This window comes from Chanos chanos, chromosome 13 (genome assembly GCF_902362185.1).
Source record: "Chanos chanos chromosome 13, fChaCha1.1, whole genome shotgun sequence".
NCBI lineage: Eukaryota > Metazoa > Chordata > Actinopteri > Gonorynchiformes > Chanidae > Chanos > Chanos chanos.
Window position 1 is genome coordinate 16555158 of NC_044507.1, and position 24229 is coordinate 16579386.

The following is a 24229-nucleotide window of genomic DNA, read 5'->3' on the forward strand; positions in this document are numbered from 1 at the left end:
CAAGTCTAAAGTCCACTGCACAATCACCAAAGATCAAAAAAAGGCTCATTTTCTAACACTCCTCAGCACAACCTCAGACAAAGGTCATGGCCTTAGGCAAATACCGACCACTGTTTAGTAGCTGAGTTCATGTTTTGTGTCATGTTAATTAATTATATACCGTCATTTTTTTTTTTTTTTTAAATAATCCCCTTAACACCTTTGTGTAATCTGCACTCAATCATAAACTACATCCATATACCAACGGGTGGAGCTCTTTCTCCTTTTCACTCACCCTGCTTTTTGAAATCTAAAAAAGAAATAGGACACGCGAGACAGAAGCTGTGCAACGACGACAGAGTGAAACAGACATGTCTGAATACCTGTAGGTGGCACTCAAAATCAATATGATCCAAACACAGAAAAGCAGGGAAGAGTTTGATTTTGAAGGATTTGCTTTAGTTAACAGAATAAATGAACGAGTTGTAAATTTCAGAAACTGTATAAAATAAATAGAAAGGTGTGGCAGGATTATCTGTCATTGCGTGTCGTCTCTGGAGGAGGAGGAGGAGGGCCTGGACCATAATGGCATATTTCTTTCAAACAGCAGTTTGACAAAGCACCCCCCCCCTCCCGCCCCCCCCCGCGGTGGCCGTTATTGGATGATAAAAAAAGATACTTGTGTTGATTCAAAGACATTCCAAAGCGATGATTTGTTTGAAAGGTCTGTTGTTTCTTTTTTTTTTTTTTTTTTTAAACAGTGCAGCTGGAGTTGGGGTTAGAGTTGAGAACAATCATTTAAAGTTATTGAGACTACACTACATTTCATAACAAAACAACACAACAGTGCTCAGTTACATTGCATACAAAAAAAAAAAAAAAAAAAAGAGAAATTCACAGAGATGCGGGTTTTAGACAGACAGAGTATTTACTGTGGCACCTAGAGAACAGCTGACTCCTACGTGACTGAAACCAAATATGTGTGCTCTGGAAAGAAAAAAAAGGTTGATTATCAAACAAATTATTAACAAAAGCAAAGCTTTTTCTTTTTCTTTTTTTAAGTAACTAAATTATTATCACAGAGAATCAGAATTATTGCACATCTGAGTACTTCAAAAAAAAAAAAACAAAAAAAAAAAAAACGAGAGAGAGAGAGAGAGAGAGAAAAGAGTTGTGGGATAGTTGGGCTGAGATTGTCTTACGGCCTAAGATGTTAAAGAAAAACAACGAAAAAAAAATATGGTTGTCGTGTTTTTCACTGCCCCACATTTCATTCAAATATCTTTTAAGTACATATTTAGTTAAATTTTGATTCTGTGGTAACAAAAGCTCTAATAACATTTTTTTCCCTATTACACATATATAAAACCCACCAATGTCTAACCTAACCCCCACAAGACTGGGGTTGGGGTTGGGGGAGGAGGAGGGGGGGCAGTCAGCATAGAACACAAAGAGCTTAGAAAGATTAAACATGTGAGCAGCCAACATGATTGCAAAAAGGGGAAGGAAAAAAAAAAAAAAAAAGACATTTTTAACACACACACACACAAACACACACACACACACACACATACACCCGTCCCCAGTAAAAATGGCAGGGACGTCGTCATAACTGAATACTCTTCCTTTACCCTCCTCCAAATATTTCATTACAAGAGCTGGATCCCCAGTGTCTACAGCACAGAGACGGGGCTTCGTCACGCCTGACGAGGGCACACAATGAGAAGTCAAAATGACCAAATCGTTGGATTAAGAACCCTGTGTACCCTCACCATGACAAAAAAAACAAAAACAGTGCTTTACTTCAATATCTTTCCTTTAAAAGTGTCTGTATAAAAATAACATGCACCATTTGTATTTTTTTTTTCTTCGGAAATATTCTGCTACTTTTCTTGTGTTCACATCCACCAGTCTCATTACAACTCCCAAGCTAGGGTGCTTTCACAGTCCTTTCACTTTCTAAATTTTGGCAGGAAAACTGATAGTTTATTTCTCAAAACTTCAATTAAATTTTAAAGTTGTCAGACAATGCTAGAAAAAAAAAAGAGATGGATATTGATGTTTTGGAGCCTCTGCTCGTAATAACGGTATACGTACATGTGCTACGAAAGATGAACAGTGTTCGGGAGTGTGATCGTACTGACAGTCTTAAAGTAAAATCACTGTATGTCCCACTTTGAGAACCCTAAAAATGAGACCGGCCGGTGACTTGAGAGGATAGTTAGTGTCTTTAAAAGGTTTCAAAAAACGTATGAAACTAATAACAACTTCATATGGACAGCCTTCATGAAACAAAGCCTGAAAACAAAACAAAACAAAACAAAACAAAAAATGGTATGCTTGTATTCTTAGGTCACAAGGTGGACCAACAGGAAAACTACAAAAAAAAAAAAAAAAAAGAAAAAAGAAAAAAAAAAAGAAATAAGAAAATCTCTAATTATACTCAGGTTTTATTCTGAGTGGTCTACACTGCCTTAACTGCAAGCACTGAACCAATTTATACCCATTAATCAGGCCATCATAAAAAATTAGATTATGGTGACTGTGGTGCCAAGCTCTAGATTTAATAAATGTCATGTTGCCATGCCACCAAAGTCAAACCCTGCACCAGCATTTTTCAAACCTGTTTTTTTTTTCTTTTTTTAAAACCAGTTGGCATTAAGACAGGCACGTTTGTTTGACTTGGTATTGCTTGGACATCATAACCACAAACGGCAGCGTGAGGGGGGGCGGGGAGACCATGGGAATGAGGTGGGGTCAGGGTGAAGAATTACAGAGTAAGAATGAGATGCCCCATGTGCATTTACAAAAAAAAAAAATAAAGAAAAAAAAGAAAAAAAGAAAAAGGGGGAGCCACCCAGCAGCAAAGCACCTCTGGAGCAGCCAAAACTCAGTACCAGAAAAACAAAACCTATGCACTGTCCTCTCAAAAGGTGTCACACTACCTCAAAAGAAACACGACTGACAGTGACTCTGCCCCTTTGACCCTTGCTACAAAAACAAGAGGGAAAACATTACATGGATAAGTAACAGGTGATAATCAGAAAAAAAAGGCAACACTGCTGGCTCGCTCAGGATTCTTCACTCTCCGTTCATGTGGGGAGGGGTGAGGAGGGGAGGGGAGGGGAGGGAGGGGGGGTGCTCTATTATTTGTTGTTATTACTGAACGCAGGCTCAGTCCAGTTTGTTACCTCTCCCCTCAAAACCCCCTTTTTTTCCCCCTCTCTTTCTCTTTCTCCCTCTCTGCTCTCCCCCCCTCCTCTCCTCTCCTCTCTCTCATTCTATCCCTCTCTCTCCCTCTGCTGCTCCTGGGTAGGTCTAGAACTCAGCAAACTCCTTTCCGCACTTCTCTGTGAAGGAGACCCGTATTTCCTCCTCTTCGTAGTCATCAAAGTTGCTGGTGTCACCTGGGCCTTTGCACTTGGGGATGAAGGGAGCCTCCACCTGACACAGACACAGACGCACAGCACATTAAGAATTCAACACAGTCAAACAGCCCCCCCTTCTGCTTATTTCAGCCAAAATGGCTTTTCTGGCAATGACTGGGTCATTATGACAGTGTCAGGTTGGATTAGTACACAATACAGAGACCTAGTAGTATCTTGGGACTTGTTTCTCAGAAAAAGATTACCCCTAATTGCAGATTAAATAAATTTTCCATTTGAAATGTTATGTGGCCTGTCTTTGCCAGTGAAACCAGCCCTTCATGCCTTAAAAAGGACAAGATGTGTTACTAGTGACTGGCTGTTAGGGCTGCCCCTGACCGAAGACTTTCCTAGTCAACTAATAGTCGTTAGTTCAAGCCATTAGTCGACTAATTGTCACATGTTTACGATTTTAATTTAATTATTTAAATGTATATTTTTTGGCGCATCGGAAAATGGTCTGGGTTCCAGGGCGGAGAGAGAATGTTATAAGTAACATTGTGAACACTGTTACATTACAGAGAGATGCAAAACCGTAATAACGAGCCTTTGAAATATGACTTTTACAAGCGCACGCACAAAGCAAGCCGCCTAATGACAATGCTAACGGCAAAAGCGCTAATGATTCTGGATGTGTAGGAACAACCAGCGAGGAGACTGAACATTTTGTTAATTTATTTCAGCACTGTATAACATCACACAACTTATGAACTTATTAGTCACTCAGATACTTCAATCACTATACTTTACCATATATGGTAAGTACCATAAGTACCAAAAGATTAAGTACCATGCACTTAATCTTTTGGCACATCAGCACTGCATTATCATGACTTTTTTCTCGTACAATTACGACTTTATTCTCGTAGTATTATGACCTTATTCTCAAAATTCTTGGATACTTATGATAATGCTGATGTGCCAAAAGTTGAAGTATTTCGTTATTTGTGAAACTTATACTAAAGTATAACTTCACAAGATGCTCCAGGGAGCATGCTGCTCTCCTGATATTTCTCCTCTAAAATAACACGTAGCCTAAAATTACGACTTTATTCTCGTAATATCACAACCTTATTCTTGAAATCTCCGAATTTTTTTTCCCCTTAATGCAGTCTGATACTCTGTCGTACATTGGGCCACTAATATTTTTCAGATGATAAGTCATGTTTGAGGTCAACGAATGATAGGTGAATCTTTGCATGCACCTTTTTCGGGTGGTCCTTTGCACGTTCGAAATGACCACACACTTTGGATGATATCCTGCCCGACAAAGTCTAATAACTTTTTAACGACAAGGCGCAACTCCGGAATGGAGTTTGAGGGGGGTTTTTTTGTGCGACGAACCAAGCAATGAAAGGTTGGTCGACTAAGACTCTTTTCTTCAACTAACAGTTTGGTCGACTATCAGGGGGCAGCCCTACTGGATATTGCTCTTTTTATATAAGACAAGAGTAAAAGTAATGTACTCCTTATTCGTGCGCAACTCTCCCCAAAGAAAGCCATCCACGTTCAGCCCAGCCTGTCCTACAGAGCTCACTGAAGTCACACTGTAACTAACCTTCCTCTGGTAGATGGCTATCCAGTCGGTGGTGGCGAACCACTTGTGGCCCTTGATGTCGTTGACGCCGTTTTTGAGGTTACCGAAGCGCTTGGTCAGGTCTACCTGCAGAAGGTTCCTAAGCAGATCCTTCAGATCTGAGCTGAAGTGGGAGGGGAATCGCACCTGAAGAAAAGACGTTAGAACATTATATAAACATAAGCCACGAGTACCGGGACGTATTTTCAAATAAGGCAGTGTACCAGTGTAAGACGCCCATTGTCTAAATAGAATCACTTCCGCTCAACAGTGAGTGAAGCAGTAAACTTTACATTAATAGAGATGACACATGACTCAAAGCTCATCTTCAGCACTCTTCAACTGATGTCTTTTGTTATGTAGCAAACCACAAAATGTTAAATCTCACGGAGATGCTGGATGTTAACTGTGCTCAGCAAAGGCTTGCATTAAGAAAAAGTCACCAGTCCTGTTGGACAGTTGTGGAGAACTCACCTTCCCTGAGACTATCTTCTCATAGATCTGAATGGGCTGGTCAGCAAAGAAAGGAGGATAACCAGCCGCCATCTCATATATCAGCACCCCTAGAGCCCACCAGTCCACTGCCTTATTATAACCCTGGAGGAGGGAGAGAGAGAGAAAGAAAGAAAGAGTTACACGGTAGTAACGCATTACTCAATTCACAGGCATAACATGGAGCATATGATGAAGTGTCAAACGGACGACAAACAATACCATTACAATACTATCTCATCTCGGTTCTCACATCTGCTAATTACCCGTTGCCTGAGAACATATCTATTTCAGGCAAATATCAGTCCAAGTTCCTCCTATTGTGGCCAAGAGGAGGAACTCTAAGCGAACCAACAACACCGTGGAAACAGCATAGCTGTGATGAGGACTGTTCGTGTGGAAGCCTGGACAGAATCCTCTAGAATCTGATCTTTTTTTGTTTTTCAAAAGTTTATTATCATTATGTATAATGAATATTTGTTGTAATGTTTGTAAACTTTAATAAAGCCAGGTGAATGACTCTGTAGTTTGTGAAGTTGCACAAGTTTGAGTTTATATTCATTTACAGCAGTCAAAGCTCTGATGCTTCCACTGCATGTAACTAGATGAAGAGGTAAAAAAAAAACAACAACAACAACAACTACAACACTACCACCACAGGCAGGACTTACTTTACTGAGGATGATTTCTGGTGCCAGGTACTCTGGGGTACCACACAGTGTCCAGGTCCTGCCCTTCACTCTCTTGGCAAAACCAAAATCTGTTACCTTGAAAAAATTGTTCAAGAGAAGTCTTAAAAACCTCAAATACTATCCAAACCCATGAGTAATGGAATACTTCACAAAAGTCTGTTTGTAAACTGAATTTCACAACTTCAGCCCAGTGTGCCCCCCCCCCCCGCCGCCACTCCATAAGCATATTGCTACTTCTCAAAACAGTTTTTCCACTGATAATATTTGGGAATTTGGCCCAAGACTTAGCACCATTGGCAGATGTTCTGTCAGTGTACAGTCTTGCCCATTTAAGGATTTTATTTTACACGAAAGACTGAACGTTTCATAAGAACACCAAAAAAGTTATGCCAGCAACCGAGTGAAGATCTACTGTGTATTTCTGACTCCACCCTACCCAACCTAGTGTAATCCTGTATGTTTACCTGTATGTAGCCCTGTTGGTCGATCAGCAGGTTTTCAGGCTTCAGATCCCTGTAGATGAGGTCCAGCGAGTGAAGGTACTCAAAAGTCAGAACTATCTGGGCAGCATAGAAGCGAGCATGTGGCTCACTAGAGGAGAAAGGGCCAAAGAAGGAGATGTAAGGAAATGATTAAAAACCATTTCTACTGGCTGAGATTGTCAGGCAGTTACGTTGTTGCTACCGGGACAGTATATGCTGTTTTGTGTCAGAGTGGTCAGAGTAATGCTGACAGTTCTGTAAGAGGAAGGTGTAACTTGAACGCTCACCTGAACCTGCCGATTCTTCGTAGGTGAGAGAACATTTCACCTCCAGGAACATATTCCATTACCATATACAGATTAGTATTGTCCTGTAGAGAAACAGAGTAGAGGCATCAAGTATTGGTTAAGGCTCCATTCTTTCGGATGTAAACAAACAGACACAAATACACACAAACACACACACTCACAAACACTCACAAACACTCACAAACACACACATATACACACATATACACACATATACACACAGTTTGTACCTTGAAGGAGTGCTCCAATCGCACCAGGAAAGGAAAGCTGACTGCCTGCAGAATACGTTTTTCATTCAGCGTGTGTTCTATCTGTTTCAGCTTCACCACCTGTGGGACAAAAGCAGGGATCACACTCAGGCGAGTGAGAGGGCACGACACGTTTGACCTTACGGCCGGTGGCACCGCCACAGCAGCTCTGAGAGCAGTTTTACCTTCTGTTTGTCAAGGATCTTCATGGCGTAGTGCTGACCCGTCTCTTTGTGCTTGACCAGCATGACTCGGCCGAATGAGCCCGTCCCCAGGGTTTTCAGACGCTCAAACTGGTCTAGAGATGCTGTGTTCTGTGAGGAACAAACAAGTACTGACAATGAGAACTATGTCACAGGAACTGTATCGGTTAGGTTTAAGACAGACTTCAGACATAATACAATATAGTATACTCAGTATACAAACATAATACAATACACTAAGTTTACGAAAGGGTGTGACAAATGTCATATTTGTTTTGCGAAACAAAGGATTTTTAAGGGCTTTAATATAACATCTTTAAATCTCTAATTTCTATAAAATGCATTTGTGGGGAGCACTCTCCCGTCACATTTAATATGGTAGGTTTGTGGCAAGATGAAAAAGCAACAAATGCTCATTTCATTCTATGCCCAGCAGGGAGCGTAAATCCACTCCAATGAGCAGAACACAGATGGGGAGGTGCACAGAGTCAGTGTGTTAGTCATGCAGCTCCACTCCACTCCACTCCTCTCATTTATGTACTTGCCTGTGCTGGGTTCTCCCATTTCTTAAGGAAATCTTCTTTGGCTTTAGCGAGAAACTCCTTCACTGTAACAAAGAGAAATTGAGAAATGTTTACATACCTAACTATGTATTTGATACAAAACTTCAGTAGTTATTTATGCAGTTTTTTTTTTAGTTTTTTTGGGGTTTTTTTGGTTTTTTTTAACATGAGCAAGAGAATACTTCATTGGCTCAACATTGCTTGAGTCAGTAAAATCATAACATGACTGAAATTGTCCATGTTTTGTGATTACAGTAAAGGCTACCTGTGCTCATTCCATGGTTTCATGATTAACAGGTTTCATTTCTCTAACTGCACAAAACAGAAACTGCTAATATCGTCCTTAATTTACAAAAATATTCTTGAAACACGACAACAAATCAAACGCTTTGCACACAAAGGGACATTTTAAACTGGTTTGTCCAACACAAAGGATTTGACAAGGGCTTAGCCTACACAATGTCTTCAAGACGCTTCCATGAGACTGTGCACATTTGCATTCAGACGTGAAAACTTCTGTATTGCACCTTGTGTGTATGCGTATTTATGGCCTGTGGCCATCTCTTTTCTACTGCTACTCCAGTCAAACCAAATTGACTGGTATAATGTTATCTAACACTTCCTGTTCTCACCATGACAGACCAAGAGCAAAGACTCAAATCAATAACAGCTGAGAGAGTGTGTGTGTGCGTGTGTGTGTGCGTCTGAAGAGATTCTGTTTCTTTAAATGTAGTGAAACCGCAAAACAACCACGAACTTCAATTACTCTCTCTCTTTCTCTTTCTCTCTCACACACACACACACACACACACACACAGTCTCTCCATCTCTGCCTGTGGACAGGTTTTTGCCCCTCCCACACCGTGTCACATGTGGGCAAAAGTGCACATTTCTCCTCTTATCTTTATTGGGCTAATCGCGCTGTGGGAACATCCAGATTACAGGTCCTTCCTCATTCCTCACCACTCATATATGCCTGTGCATTTACTCTGGCCTGTCACAGCCTCTGAAGAGGACCAACTGCTGTCGGACTTAGAGAGGGGGTGGGGTGTTGGACAATGACAGAGTTAGCGTGAGGACCTGAGAAAACAGAAACTACGTTCCCCTTCTCAGTCGAGTTACATAACTCTCCTCTCATTATGCTATTACTGGCCATGCAATATGCCTACATATATACAGCTGCAAAAATAAAGGATACCCATACAAATCTTAAAAGAAAACTGGGCCATCGAAAACCTCCAAGACAGTTTCAGTGCAACTTGGACAGATTCTTCAAGTATCTGGAACTGTTGTAGTAATTCTATCGTTTGCTGTTTTGTTGATGGTGGCAGGAAGACACTATGTTAAGAATGCAGTTAGCAGATTCACAGCTTGATGGAGATCGGGTAACTATGACAGCCATGGCATTGCTGACACCGTGAAGCGGTGTCACTCTGGTATACACCGTTCTCATTAGCACAGAACTGCTTAAGCGCAGGACGGAGGTGATCCTCCTTAGCGTACACATCTTGTGGGGCTTTGGAAATGCATCCCACACCACAAAGTCCTCAGAAACCTTCACTGTGGGAAACGAGCATTTGGGGCCTGTGGGATCCCTCTGGAACACCCAGCATGAACTCATCTGATCCCTGAGAACTGGCTGAAGGATGACTCATCTGCCCGTATGACCTTTTCTTCCACTTCCCTGCAGACCCCTGTCTCTGTCCTTTACCCCAGTCCACTCGCCAGAGTCGATTTCTTTTGTGTAGAGAGGGGTCTGTGGTAGGCAACCCAACCACGGTTTCCCTTTCTGAAGTTCTCGATCGACTGTTTGATGAAACTACCTGTTCGCGCTCCCAGGATTGATAAGTCATTTGATTCTGTTTTGCCTTGTGTCTCAAAACCACTGCATCACACTTCACAAACTTCAACGGCTGAGGGATGCGTGCTTTTTACCGCTGTTGACCTCAGCTAACAATGTATTGCTCTAAGACCTCCAGACCAACATCACTTTCAACAGTTCCTTGGGAACAGACATGGACAAAAGTACCATTCAACGGTCTACGTGTGCCGCATGTGCCCCTGCACTCACCTCCGTTTCAAAGTCAGCGAGACCTCTCCCTGTAGCTATGGTAGCCACATAATAGGCAACCGGGCCCACCCCGCATGTTTATACAATGCTCCTAAATTAGCTTAAGAACTACAATGAGGTGGAAGCACTTACTTTGAATATAATGTGTAGGCTATCGCTAATTAGTCAAGTGTTTCCTTCGTTTTGTCAGTTATCTATTACACACAGTTGTTTTGGCAACTAACTGTGCACCCACTCTCACAATAACATATCTTCCGAGCTGGCCAAAGTACACCGCAAAAGATATGCCCGCCCTGGTGTAACGCTGCTCATAATGTATGTAGGGCTGTCTGACATGCCCCACTCTACCCAGCTCCATTATCTTCTGACCACAGGCTCGGCTGAGCCATCAGTCCAAAGACAGAGAGCCTCGCCCTGTACTTCCCTCTTCGTTTCCCCCACAGAGAGTTTCTGTTCTTTAATACAAACATGATTCACCAGGGCCACAAACTAACGCTCCAGTATGACTTCTGCTAGTCCGGTCAAAGTATAACCACAAAACCACTGCAGGGCGAAAGACAGAAGTGAGAGAGCTTCACAGACCACGGCTCACATAACGTTGGCTCGGATCAATGGACTGCCATGGAGAGGAGCACCAAAAACTAAACAACAACAACAACAACAAAAAGATTGTCAAAAGGGTTCCAAACCAAAAAAAAAAGAAAAAAAGAAAAAAACCCCCCAAAAAACAGACCTCTTTGCCAACGTTCACAAAGTTCTGCTCCTAAACTCTCTCTCTTTCTCCTACTCTTTTCTCTTTCTCGAGCTGTCTAACTGAACAATTCCGCCGCGGTGGCGTGGCCACAACATAAAAATAGCCACACAAATTCATAAACAGCTCAGTCTGTGGATTATCCTTGCCTTTTGTGATTGGTTCTTTTTCATCTGGGTACCATGGCTACCAGAGGAAACGACAGATTCCCACACACAGGCCCTTTTTCGACCTTACCGTCTACAAGGACCGTGGGACCCTCCGCTCCTCCGCTGGCCTCTGCCGCACGAGACGCAGATTCCCTCTTCCCAGCATGCCTCCTCGAGCTCTTTCGGTCACACATGGGCCCTGCCGAGACTCTTATATCCCTTCCTTCGTCCCCTTACATCAGCAGGCTCATGGCCCCTTTGCGTCTTTCTCAGGGAGATCTGCTCTTGCCTTATCTCTTCATCCACTTTCAGCTTCACAACGCTGCCCACAGCCCTTTCCCTGTCCACTAAGAGAATATGACCACTGTTCTACCCTGACAGTCTCGCTCTTTTTCTGGGCAGATTGAGCTAAAATCCCCTTCTGTCCTCTGCGCCCGATGCGTAGGGACATTACCCTGGCAAATCAATTGGACCCATGTTCAGTTTGTATCAATATTTATTTTGCACACACAGTTCTCTCTCTCTCTCTCTCCCCCCCTGCACAGACATTCTCATATAGGACACACAAACACAAACTCACGCACACGCATGCTATATTGATTCAAATGGGGGCCTGGTCACTAAGGGGAGGTGCACAAAACTAGAGATAATATCCAGTGAGAAACAAACAGTCAGACAACAGACCATCAGTCCCCGCAAAACTGTCAAGCCTGTCACATCATGAATCATTTTCTAATGAAAGGGTATGGTGAGAGACCACAGTAAAGTTAGAATTCGGGAGTTATGCTTGTGTTGTTGGTGAGTTAAGCGCGCGTTTGGGGTGGAGAGTATGCGAACGGTCCCTCCAGGCCTTCCGAACTGTTTGTTGCCATTGCCCTTCAGTGGACGGAATCCAGAATCGATCGCTCCGATCGAAGGGAATGGCCCCCGGCCCCTGAGCCTCGGTCTGACGCAAGCTGAGGGGGGTCAACTTGGGGCGCATTAGCTGTGAATTCACTCGCGACACACACACACACACACACACACACACACACACACACACACACACACACACACACACACACGTATATAAGAAAGAGCTGCGCTCATTTGCTGGGTATACAGCCTGAGGCCAGGCATTTAAGCTCCAGACAGGGTCCGAGTGCAGGCTCCACAGCTGGTCAAAGAGCCATATGGATTTAAAGATGGAACCAGACCTGGTCACACAGGCCCAGGCAAAGACCGAGGAGACCGTGGCGTGATTGGTAAGTCGACTGTTTACCCTAACTCCCTGACCTCATTTCTGTAGGTGCTGCTTCTTCCACATCCTTCATTCTGCTCTCTGTCTATGTCCCACACTAGCTTTCCCAGGCTTTCACGACCGGCCCATTGTTTGGGGTGATAACAGGTGACCGCAAGCAGGTGTCCTGGTGGGGCCCACGGCTGTGTCTGTCTTAAGAGAGATGCCTCTTTAAGAGAGGTCATGAAGCACGGGGACAGACCGAAAAAAAAAACAAAAAAAAAAAAAGTCCTTGTTATGCAAGCCGACGTGTTGTGCAAACCAAAGAGATATTTTTAGATGCTCTGAAAACCTACCTTGACAATGTGTCACATCACAGACAAAAAAAAAAAAGGAGGCATACGAAAATAACAGAGACAAGCAAAAGCGGCACAGGGTTTTTTGTTATGGTAACCTGCATTGGTAAATAGTAAATAGTATAGAAGATGATGGTGTTTTGAGTTAAACACACTCACAGTAGACGTGAGGATCCTTGCACACAGGGACCCTAACCCCACCCCACCCCCCCTTAAAAACAGGACACTCCGATAGGTTTCCCGGGAGACAGACGTACAGCTTCAGTGGAACTCCTGTAATGACGCAGTCAACACCAGGCAACAGAGCAAACATTGAGAACTGAACAAAAAGAGCTTTGTGTGCATGTGTGTGCTGGCAGAGCCATATCAGACAACAAAGTTCCACCAACAAACCAAATCTTAATTCACATAATTCACCAACATTATTCTTTCCCCTGAATATCAAAATATCTCAGGAAAGGACACAGAGCCCCTAAAATGAATAATTAGATAGCTAAATACCTTTTAAAATAACATGTGGTTACTTTGGTTGACTGACAGCAATACTATTAGGAGGAAATACATACTGCCCCATGGGTGAGAAACAAGTATTGTGAGGTTGAATCCAAAACATCACCCATACAAATCTACAAAAGACCTGGAGATCTGTATCAAAAACAAGAGTTTCACCCCCTTCTCCAGTAAGCTCCTCCCCCGTCTCGTCTATCCAATCACAAACGTGTTTGAGTCACTCAATCTGACAGCAGACTCAACCCACAACAACAGGCTGACTAACTATGTCACTCACTCCAGCAGAAGGCCTCTGGCTCATCCTGGGCCTGGTAATGACTGCCCTCCCCACCTCTACTGTCCCCGAGACAGGGTCCAGCCCGCTGGAATAGCCTCCCTGCCAGCCTCTGCAGGACCGACATAGAATGCAGGACGCGTTGCTGCGTGAGGCCAGGAAGCTTAGTGAGCAGGCATCCAAGTTGGCAAAGTGCGGAACTTCGAGACCGTTGGACCTGGCAGTTCGGTCACCGTTTTTTTTTTTTTTTTTTGATCGAATAGGTGTTTGCGTTTTGGGGTTTTTTTTCTTCCCTCTACGAAAGACTTCAGATAGTCCTGACCTTTCTTTATCGAATGCTCTCAGCGCACACAGGGTTGGGCCTTCCCTGCTCTTCCACTTCCTGTCTGGGCTTGAACGATCCCCCCCGCTCCTTCCTGTGGGCCGAGGGCTTTCTCTCTTAGTGCGATGCTTCTGTTTCGAGCAAAAAGGGAGCTCAAGGACCACCCAGCTGGACTTAACCCTTAATGTTCTTTCTGTCTGCGTGCTGCGGACACAGCCGCAATGTCGTCCTCTCTGTCCGTCTGCGCAGCGGAAAATGACTCGTCCTAGACTGAGCCTCTGAACCCAGTCTGCACCTGTCTCTGGGGATCAGGGCGGGCAACGAGCGATGTGGCTGATTGCGATGTGAGGCATGCTATGTGCAGAAATTGCACCCCCCCCCCCCTTCCCCTTGTTCGCTCCCCTACCCCTCTCTGGGTGGGGTGTTGAATTGTAGTACCCCTTCTGGCTGCTTGATCTCACCACGCTATTAACGCACCGGGAGGGAAAAAAAAAAAAAAAAAACCCACACAGCTCCTCACTTTCACTGCTGAATGTATCAACCCTATTCAAATGACATACAGTCACATGCAAATAGAAATTCACTCTTCACACATACATTCTATCAGCAGCCAGCTGCTGAGGCCTGCTTCACACATATCTGTCCCACCTCCCAGCCAACACACACCAGCAGACACACACCAGTGATGTCTGATGGCAGAGCCAAACGAAGACCTGCCTCTGGACTCACGGGGCATTGATCAAAATGTCTCAGACGCGTAACTAAGTTCTATTTGATTTTGTGCAAAGGCAATAAAATAAAGTTACACAAACGTTAAGCATTAGAGCAAGCACTAAATAGGTTTAATCAAGAGCAACAGTGTGAGAGAAACACTCTAGCAGTGCTGTTATGGTGCCAGTTTGAAACTAGTGATGGACTGACACAACAACACATATATGTATGCAGGCTATGTACATATGGATACATATACACAGAGCACTGAAACTATTTGAAGAGATGTGAAGAGAAAAGGTAGCTGTACAAGTAGGTAGAGGAGACGACAGAAGGTGAAAAAAGTGGCAGACATTAGAAGCAGAGCCAGTGGAATGTCTGCAGGCCACACGCAGACAGACACAAAGTGGTCTTGTCTAAAACACTGGCCATCACATGATGTTCAAAAGACTACTTAACGTCACACTTCAGCCCGGGGAGGATCACACTGGCTGTATCATATGACTCCGCCTCCGTGTCTTTTCTGGCCCAAACCTCAGCACCCCCCCCCCCCCCCCCCCCCCCCCCCCACACACACACACCCATCCTTCCAACAGCTTTGACCTCTCCTTGGTGGATCTAAGGATCAAGTCTGTGCCTCACTAGTGCATGTTCAGGCTCTCTCCACCTCCATCCCTTGCATAAACAGTTCTGCCCTAAAAGCTCATCTTTCCGGCTGGGAATTCACTTCCACCGAAATCCTTTTTTTTTCTTCACCTCAGTTGTGCCAGGAACAATTCACTATTAATACAGTCATGACTGGAGAGATGAAGAAAACTCATGGAGGAGGAAAAAAAAAAAAAAAGAGAGATGAAATACAATGGAAATGTCCTTTTTGTGTATGTCCCCTTTGTACTGGGAGGTATTCCAAGCACATGGTTTAGTGACTAACCTGGTTAAGTTAAATCAGAGTAAGTAGTAAACCTCCTAACAGAAGAGCCCTGCCGCTTCATTCTCCTAGCAAAACAAAGCCATAGATAGGGCTCTTCTATTAGGAGGTTTACTACTTAGTCTGAGTTACCTCAGCCAGGTTAGTCACTAAACAATGTACTTGGAATACCCTCCTGAACTTATTTTAAATGGCCACTCATTATTTCAGTTACATATGGACAATCACTAGCATTGTGAGCAGCAATACAGATCTGACCAGCTCTGCTCTTCCAAAACCCATAACGCAAACAGAAACCAGAACTATACATAAAAACACACTGTCTAAACCAACTGTTTGTTTTCTTTTTTTTTGTTTGTTTGTTTGTTTTTCCACACAGCGCCACGGTCTTTCAAAGTCTGTCAACTGTCCGTTAGACGACATGTTTTCTGTAAAAAATCTTGTTGAGAGTCTACTCCAGAGAGACCTGCCAATAGCTCGATAACATCGTTATTTCATTTTCCTTCACCTGCCCTAACCCTGGGGAGATAACAAAATATTTAGAATAGTGAACATGCAGACCAAAACCAGCAAACCCAGTCATCTCTAGGGTACTACTGGCTTCACACGCTGTGCTGAGGTAATTTATCTGATCTTTTTTTTTTAAAGGTACTTCTTAGGTAATTTTAAAGGTAATTCTTAAAACCAGGTGAAACCTGTAATTATGTCTGAGAGTTCCTTACCATTTAAACTACTGCAGACGTCTGACCCTGTATTCCATTTTAACTTTAAGCCGCACAGTAAAATATGAAAAATAAATTCTTGTTCACACTTTCAACAGCGTTGCAGGTAAAGGTTAAATCCTGTAAGTATGCTATTTAATTTTGAATCTTGGAGAACAGAAGCGTACAACCATGACTTTTCCCACATACTGTCAGATTACAGCAGAACTGCAGAAAGCCCAGCAAAAATTCTTTCTGATTTCCCCAACGACACGATACTCATACAAAAAATTGAATAGTACATGCAGTCAAATAAACCATGACACATTGATATGTCTGAGGGACATTTATCATATCATCTGAGTCCAACACCACAACACTCCCACTGCAACGGGTAACTCGTTTGTCTAGTAGTGAGAATTTTTTTTCTACACTAACTCCCTCCCTCCAAGCTTTTTGGAATGAACTTCTCCAGGATAGTACATCAAGATCTGTTCTTCAAATCTACGTCTTTAACAGGCTGACGTTTTCCTTCAAAACGGCATGTTTCTGCTTCTGTTAATGTTTGTTTTGTTTTTTTTCTTTTAAATCACGTTCAGGTCTGACAAAGCATGGCAAGTGAAGGACCGCAAACAAATCAGCACAATCCTTTTATAACACACCCTTGCGTGAACCTTCTCTAATTTCGATCAGATTTATATCTCATACTCATACCTCAAAGCGATCCGACTGTGAACCATGGTACATTATACCTGGAATTTCTATCACTGAAATTACATAATTACAACAGCACTGGTGTTATGTAGTTAAAATGCATATCTAACATAATAACCATTTTGGATCACAGCAGAATGGCATAATAAAAATATTTTAAGACAGTGTCATATCATCCCGTAAGTTCAACAACATCTGACAACACATACCGGAGTTTGCAATGTGAAGTAAGAAGTTAGTCCTAAAGAGGAGCTGCAGGCTAAATTAGCTGGCTAGTGACAGACTAACAAACTTGCTACATTTTGTCAACTTCAGAGATCAAGACAGTTCGAACGGTTTTTTTTTGTAAAGCAGTCAGTTTTGATCTGCGCTGCTTCTCAGAAAATCCAGATCAGCCCCTCCATTTTCAATGGCACCTCTGATCCGAAAGCTTATTCCCAAGGCACAGTGGAGAGGAAACAGGTCTAGCTAAATGGGGCCTTAGCGTCTGTCATTCTGCATCCACATATGGAAAAATCCATAGTGTCCATAAGACAGAAACTCGCTGTGTCATTTCTTTTTTTTTTAGGAAATCAAAGTTGTGCAGACATTGAATTTCTATTTGTTTATTTCTGGTCTGACTGACTTGAATTAACGTAATCATGAATAACCACCAGTGAAAACAGCTTGGCTATCTAATGGCTTTAAAGCAGACTCACCGCTCTCCATCTCGTTGCCCTTGTTCTTGGCGGTGGGCGCGTTGCCCATGATTGCAGGCCAGGTAGGAGATCCCTTGATTCGGATTTTTTTTGCAATTTGTTTCTGGTCTCTTTATTATTTGAATGTACAATTTTTGAAACTGCTGCACTAGCTATCTACAACCATAACTAGTTGACCCTCTCTTATACCCTGACAGGACTCGCTCTTCTCCAGATCCGGTGAAGGAAAAAAGTCCGTAGGTTGGGACAGCCAAGCTGTAACGGCTAGCTAGCTAGCTAGCGAACAAGCGCTAGCTAGCTAACAGAGCGTGCTTGTTTGTAATACTTCTGTTTCCGTAGTGCCTCCTTGCTCCCCAGAGGTACAGTCCAATACGTAGAAACCAGTTCCGAGAGCCCGTCTTCGCCTTTATCTCTCTGTTCCTCACACTCCTTCTTTTCCTTTCTTACTTAAGCACTCAGCAAGGCCACCGAATGTCCACTTAGATAAACAGTTCTATTTTAATTCAGGATTGTCCGACAACCTTTCAGTGCAATGTGAACACTATTCTCTTTACAGCTGGTACTGGTTGCAATGACTCTTGAAGTCTCTGAATCGATTAGCTCTACCCAGCTAGCTTACTCGTATAATTCGACAGTCAGACCCCCACCATTAATCCTCTACCAACAGCTAGAGGGAACTCCTGCTTCACACAGAGCCAACCTCTGGGCATGTTCTATTGGCCAATGTACGCGTGACACACTGTAAAAGACTACTGTTGATTGGATTTCCTGCAATATATCCAGAAAAGCTAGGCTTGTGATTTGTCTGCTCATATCTGTCTGTACGATAATCCCGCCTCCGCAGACCAACATATAACGTCATCTATTTTCTTTTCGTTTATACATTAGTATGTTTTGCACTTAGTTAATTTATCTTCAGTGAAACAGTATGCATATCTATGTGGGTCTAAACCGTACCATTCGTGACTGAAGATGACTATCACTAAGGCCGCTTGAACGAAATGGCCTTGCAGACCCCTCCCGCCCGACTAATCCGTGATTGGCTGTCTGACGTCAAGACTGTCTATTTTTAGAAAGTTGGTCAGAATTTGAGGCACGCGGGCACCTTATGTCTATAGCATATTAAAAAGAGATCTGGTTTATGGCGCTCCTCCATATTAATGTAATTTATGATTTAGGTAGGTGTGATTACGTGCAAAAGTTGGTTAAATGCGTTACCCAGTGAAGTTAGTTAAAGGTGTCTGTCCGTATTTATTTTCGCAAACCGCTTTAAAGGAATGGACAGATATCAATGACAACTACACGGCTCGTATGAGCAATGAAAGTATTTAAACCTGTTATTCATTGTGGTGTTAGGAAGAATATTTTATAATCTTTATTACTGTCTTTATCAGTGAGTCATGTGATTTAACTGCATACAACCGAACTGTGAACAGCAACTAATTCTGTGACGAGACTGAAACTTTTTGTGTTCATGGAGCACCAGTTATTACAAGAGTATTTAAAAGATTTTGTTGCTTATAGAAAAGCTACAGGTTTACACTGAATGTTACACCAGTCAGTATAGCCTAATCTGAAAAGGGTAGTTAGATACTGACTCAATTAGGAACAGAATTAAAAAACAAACAATTATAATGCCAAGAGCAGGTTAGACGACACAAGAAAATAGCGTTGAACTTTGAGATTTTGTCATGGAAGCAGCAATAGCTCATGTTGCTAGGCAACAGCAAGCTAGCAGAAGGTGTCACTCCAAAAATGGTGAGGTCCTGCATAATACCACACTCTAGCTTTTTATGAATGAGAGGAAAAAAAGCATGCACAGCTGATCTCACACGCTCTTCTCTACAGCTCTACAGCACGGATCCTCTTTCAGCATCAGTGAAGAACAAAGAAAAATCAAAACTCAAAGTAGCTTGATATCACCATAGCCACAACAATATCTCACATAACAAAATACTTTATTTTGGCAAGAAAAATGTATATAAACACAAATACAGATATGTACAGAATCATAAAACTCCACCATACAGCCCCTTGTACACCAGTGTGACATAAAATAAACTTTTTTTTTTTTTACCTCTCCAACAGTGCTGTATAGTTCGGTTGTTACTGATTTTTAGATTTACTGAGTAACATGGGGTAAAATCTAAATTTCTATTTCTAAATTATTTGTATTGTACCTGGCAGGCGTTAGCATCACTTGCTACACAATGAAAAACCAACACTGCTGCATTAAAAAGGCTGACAGAACATAACACTAGCAAATAGGATGTGGTGAGTTTGAATGGTAAGTCCTGTTTCAGACTCACCTAATCCACCAGCCTTCCTTCTAGTCATGTTTTTTAAATGGCATGGATACGTATGTTCTCCTCTTACACGAGACTGGTTTCCACGTTTGGAACCGTACCTCTTTCGAGCAGTGTGGAAACAACACACTCCTTATAGTACACAATAGTGATTTGTCAGACTATCTCAACTAACAAGGAGACAGGACAAAAAAAACAACTTGTGACCTTTTGGTAAGAAAATGCTGGCTATAATGTATGGTTGTGCCACAGCAACTTCCATTTCTTCTCCTAAGGTACTGGATTGACTTGCCTGAGAGTGTGAGTCTGTAAACATAGTCATTTATTTACAAGAGCTTAAGTTTATCTACAGGCAATCCATGGAGTTGTCTGGTAGCAATCCAAGTGGGGCTGCTTTGCCCAGCGGACAAGATGGGGGAGTCATCGTGTTGGGGGCCGGATCAACATTCTCCGAATCTTCCACCTTCTCCGGACATCCTTCCCAGTTGATATGGAATCTGGTTACACGTGGATTGGAAGCCAAAATGTTTCTCTGGAGCTGGAAGGAAAAGACCACACAACAAAGACTCACTTCAAAACAGAACCAAAGAACAGCCACAAATACATTAAAGAGGAGAGGCACATCTGCTAACTTTATAACAGTCTTGATAAATCTTGAAGACACTGTCTTTAGAGTGAAATTTTCCCAAAACGTCTATTTTGCACTCTCAGCAGAACCCTACCAATTCACATTCTGAGACAGCTTTGCACTTAACGTCAGAGGGAAGAAAGCACACAGCAGGAGTGAATGAAGGGCTGAGTTTAGAGATGCTGTGGTCCATTACTGTTTCATACAACAGAAATGTAGGGATGTTCAAATGGTGGTTATACCTTCGAGGATACAGCATTACCATAGTCAATTATTCCTTTGCATTTGTGTTGTCATAGCTCCTAATTTCATGGGAGGGATCAAAAACACTAAATTCTGAGGAGTTGACATAAGGGGGAACTCTTCCTTTTGGTATACGGGCCAGCTGTAACATTTAGCTTAGCAGTGGTTTTGATTATTTTTATGGTGTGTTAATTCTGAAGGTCAACATTTACCCATATTTCTTGACTTTCACACTTTGAAATCAGGCAAGCGTAAGAGTAAAAATAGCTTGACATCCTGTCTAAAAGATAAACAGTGCTTTGTCACTTTTCCTCTCGGAACAACCAAAAACAGCATTAACACTTCTTCCAGACTGTAGAGCACCTTGCTCTGTTTTTTTTTATATCCTAACATTTAAAATATATATTTTTAGTACCTGGTCAAAAATATATATCATGTTTAATGCTATGGCACATCCATGTAATGTTACCCAAAAATTCACCATGCACATTAAAAGCAAACCAAAATCAAACTACCACTGCAGACAACACACATAAATATAACCCAGTTTCCTTACTTGTCCATAGTCTGGTTTAATGGGTGGATTCTCACGGAGCTCTGGGTCAGTATATTCATTGTTGACATAGTAGCCAATTCGAATGAACTCCTGTCCTCTGTATGTGCAGGTGATTAAGACGACTGTAACACCCACAGCATCACTCTCTGGGATCAGTGCAGTGTTGGGGGCATCGGCCTGTCAGGAAAGAGTGACGGTGGAAAGAATGCCCTACGTTAGTAAATGTATGAAGGTTGCTAGGGGTTCAGACAGTGCAGCTGGCAAAACCTGATTGTTGTACAATTTAATTGTTGACATTTGAATTCACAAAGGAATTACAAGTTAACTTAGTGACTGCATGTATGATACTGCATTTCTTAAACAGAGGGCTCAGTATGCAGTCAGATGCGTTGCTCTTTACTTGAGAGCATGCAATCACTACAGAAAGTGCCCAGTCAACACAGGGTTAAATGAAAGGTATACACAAATAAAGACACCATCACAGAGAAATGATGGTGCCTGACCTTTTCTATACTTACTTGGAAAACAAACATATGCCTCCCAGCTGGGACTGGCCCCACTAGAACAGAGTCCAGGATCTGGTCATATTCCTCACTTTCAGCTGAGCCAACGTAAATAATTTTCCACTCAAGATCTGAAACAGAAACAAGATCCTGAACATCCTTCAGTTTGTAACTACAAGTCAATATGAAATGATATGAAATGTTAGTATATTTTTTTGTTGTTGTGAGACAGACTATAACTGTAATTATAACTATAAAATGACAAAGTATGATACATATAAAGATCAAAAGACTATTAAAAAATACAAAGAAACCAAACAGTGGGTTCCATGGAAAACACTGATGAAAATAAATCAACTTGTATTTATTTCAACAACATGGAACGGTTGTTATAGGCAAAGAATCAGAGCAGTAAGCTAGAATCCATAATTACATTATGAATACGTTACATTACTGACTAAATCACGCTCAGCTCCTTAAACTTCGGTTAAAAAATCCATTCCTGTGTCCCGCCACTCTGACGTCAGTTCGCAATTAGCAAAATGGCTAACGACTGTCACATAGATGTTTCAAAATTGACAAGTGGGAAATTTCTTACCTTCAGGCAGGTCTTCCATGCATTCAAAAGTTATCTCAAATTGAAATGGGTTTCCAAATGGACTTGGGTTATCCAGGACAGCAACATTTAACACCTGGACCTTTGCCATAGTATTTTTTTCCAGTCAAGACAGTGACTAAGAATCCGAAATAAGTCAGCAGCTGTACTGTAGCTAAATTCGCTAACTAGCTAGCAACAGCGAAGAAGTTCAAGTGGCTAACTTAACACGCAAAATATTACCTCTTAATGCTACCTTAATTTTTCCACACTATTAAACAATCAAGTACAATTGCTAAATTAACAGATTCGAACGATATTATGATACAAGCTATTTTAAGACTACTATCGCAACTGATTTTGCCACTGAAGTTTACTTTAAACCGTAGCCTGGTAGCATTAAGTGGTCACATATTTAGCTTAAGTTAGCTTTTTTGTCGTTACTGTGACGCGGTATTAACAGGACAGAGCACCAACAGGCTAGCTACTCGCAGGCTGTCATACAAAATTCATCTTGGGTCCATTAACCCCAAAGCAGCAGTCTCAAAAGCAGCCACATGTCAAAATGAAGGATTACGAAAATAATCAGATTGCGTCTGAGGTCTTCTGTCTTTAAAATGCTGGACAATGCAACACTTGCCCTGTCGTTTTTACATTTCAGACACCTTCCTGCCAGGGTATAGTTAAGGAAATAGAAGATTGTTGTGAACGCTGATTTGCTGGTTATACAAACAAGTCCCACAATCCAACCACGTGGATTGGACAGTAGCGACAGATATCAACATAAATACCTCGTGACGTAGTATGAAAGTCAAAGTACAGAACATAGATAGTCGTGCTGATTGATTAACAATCCAAAATAAATATTACCATAACCGAAGCCTTTCTAGCGGGTTTTGGCATGACCAAAGAAGAATAATGTAGCAGATCCACAGTTAAGCCAATCACATCATGCAACCAACCAATCCTTTTGTGTCACCTCCTAAAAGAACTAGTAGTGAATGTAATAAGTTCTGATCTCAGAAAAGATCCTGGAAAGGCCATGATTAGGAACAAGTCTATCTATCTATCTATCTATCTATCTATCTATCTATCTATCTATCTATCTATCTATCTATCTATCTATCTATCTATCTCGTAATTGGATAGGTATGAAAATCATGGATGTGCTACTCACAAAGTATGCAGAAACTGACAACACACACCGGAAACGGCCTGCATTTCTAGGATTCTTCAAATTAGGGTGTTATCCATTTGGCGGTTAGTTCATGATCTGTCATCACACATCATCCTTAGTCAGGATGTAAAATAGTTTGAATAAAGCCACACAGACCAAGATCAAGGATTGTTTAAGAGAGTGGCGAAATGCATTTAGCCTATGGAGTGAGGTGTCAGCCTCAGTTTAACACAGACACATCAGCCTTAGTCAAATCTAATGTTTAAACTTTTATTCAAAGAGTCGTAAAACAGCCATGAGGTGGTTGAGGGAGGATTAAGAGAACGGCTATGATGTGTGGGGGAGGTGGGTGGATTAACGGTGTTGTGGTATGTCTGGAATTTTTAAGAACCAAGAAACAGAGGTTAACTGTCTAAATTTCGTAAAGGCTGCCACTTGAGGTCGCAAAACATAGGCAATGATGGAGGGAAAATAATTCATCTTTATTCTGAGCGCAAACATAGGCAGTTTTGTCAATGCCACGCTGTTTAGGAAAAATAGAGTTTTTCTTTATGTTTTACAAGAGCCCCCCCCCAAAAACCCCCAAAACAAACACCCTGCGATGAGAAATTTTAAGTCAGCGAGATAGCAGAACAAATTGCTGGATTACTCTGCGTTATTAATCATAACCTACGGCACTGAAAAATAAGTAAATAAGTCTGTTGTCCATTTAATGAGGACGCGAGTCAGCATATCGCTCCAGTGCGCAGGTGGATTGTAGCCCCGGCTAAACGCGCACAAAGGCATATCTGTCTCGCGCCACAGGTTGTAGTTGGGCTCAGGTACTGTAACATGAGACTGAACCATGTG

At 42.1% G+C, this 24229-nt stretch overlaps 2 protein-coding genes across 7 annotated transcripts; both read right to left on the reverse strand.

Moving 5' to 3' along the window:
* Positions 1-884: 884 nt before the first annotated feature.
* Positions 885-17464, reverse strand: prkacaa (protein kinase, cAMP-dependent, catalytic, alpha, genome duplicate a). 6 transcript variants are annotated; one of them, XM_030790776.1, is made up of 11 exons: positions 17373-17436; positions 8321-8329; positions 7951-8012; positions 7388-7516; positions 7185-7283; positions 6934-7016; positions 6629-6755; positions 6144-6239; positions 5455-5577; positions 4963-5127; positions 885-3423 (listed from the first exon to the last, which is right to left on the reverse strand). In XM_030790776.1, the coding sequence occupies exons 1-11, from the start codon at positions 17419-17421 to the stop codon at positions 3298-3300; spliced, it is 1068 nt and encodes a 355-aa protein (XP_030646636.1). In that variant the 5' UTR covers positions 17422-17436; the 3' UTR covers positions 885-3297. The 6 variants fall into 6 exon arrangements, with proteins under 6 accessions (XP_030646636.1, XP_030646635.1, XP_030646634.1 ...); XM_030790775.1 differs by lacking the exon at positions 8321-8329 and adding an exon at positions 10481-10489; XM_030790774.1 differs by lacking the exon at positions 8321-8329 and having other exon boundaries at positions 17373-17464.
* Positions 17465-19348: 1884 nt separating this feature from the next.
* asf1ba (anti-silencing function 1Ba histone chaperone) lies at positions 19349-22850 on the reverse strand. Its single transcript, XM_030790158.1, has 4 exons — positions 22207-22850; positions 21624-21739; positions 21106-21282; positions 19349-20216 (listed from the first exon to the last, which is right to left on the reverse strand). The coding sequence occupies exons 1-4, from the start codon at positions 22313-22315 to the stop codon at positions 20025-20027; spliced, it is 594 nt and encodes a 197-aa protein (XP_030646018.1). The 5' UTR covers positions 22316-22850; the 3' UTR covers positions 19349-20024.
* Positions 22851-24229: the final 1379 nt, after the last annotated feature.

Excerpts from the sequence above, each read along its gene's own strand:
- asf1ba (XM_030790158.1), bottom strand. The coding sequence starts at position 22,315 with ATGGCAAAGGTCCAGGTGTTAAATGTTGCTGTCCTGGATAACCCAAGT. Across the intron at positions 21,283-21,623 it reads GGCATATGTTTGTTTTCCAA|GCCGATGCCCCCAACACTGC; the intron begins GTAAGTATAGAA and ends CTTTCCTGACAG. Across the intron at positions 20,217-21,105 it reads TTAAACCAGACTATGGACAA|CTCCAGAGAAACATTTTGGC; the intron begins GTAAGGAAACTG and ends TTTTCCTTCCAG.
- prkacaa (XM_030790773.1), bottom strand. The coding sequence starts at position 13,425 with ATGTCGGTCCTGCAGAGGCTGGCAGGGAGGCTATTCCAGCGGGCTGGA. Across the intron at positions 7,284-7,387 it reads AGATCCTTGACAAACAGAAG|GTGGTGAAGCTGAAACAGAT; the intron begins GTAAAACTGCTC and ends TTTGTCCCACAG. Across the intron at positions 7,017-7,184 it reads GATTGGAGCACTCCTTCAAG|GACAATACTAATCTGTATAT; the intron begins GTACAAACTGTG and ends GTTTCTCTACAG.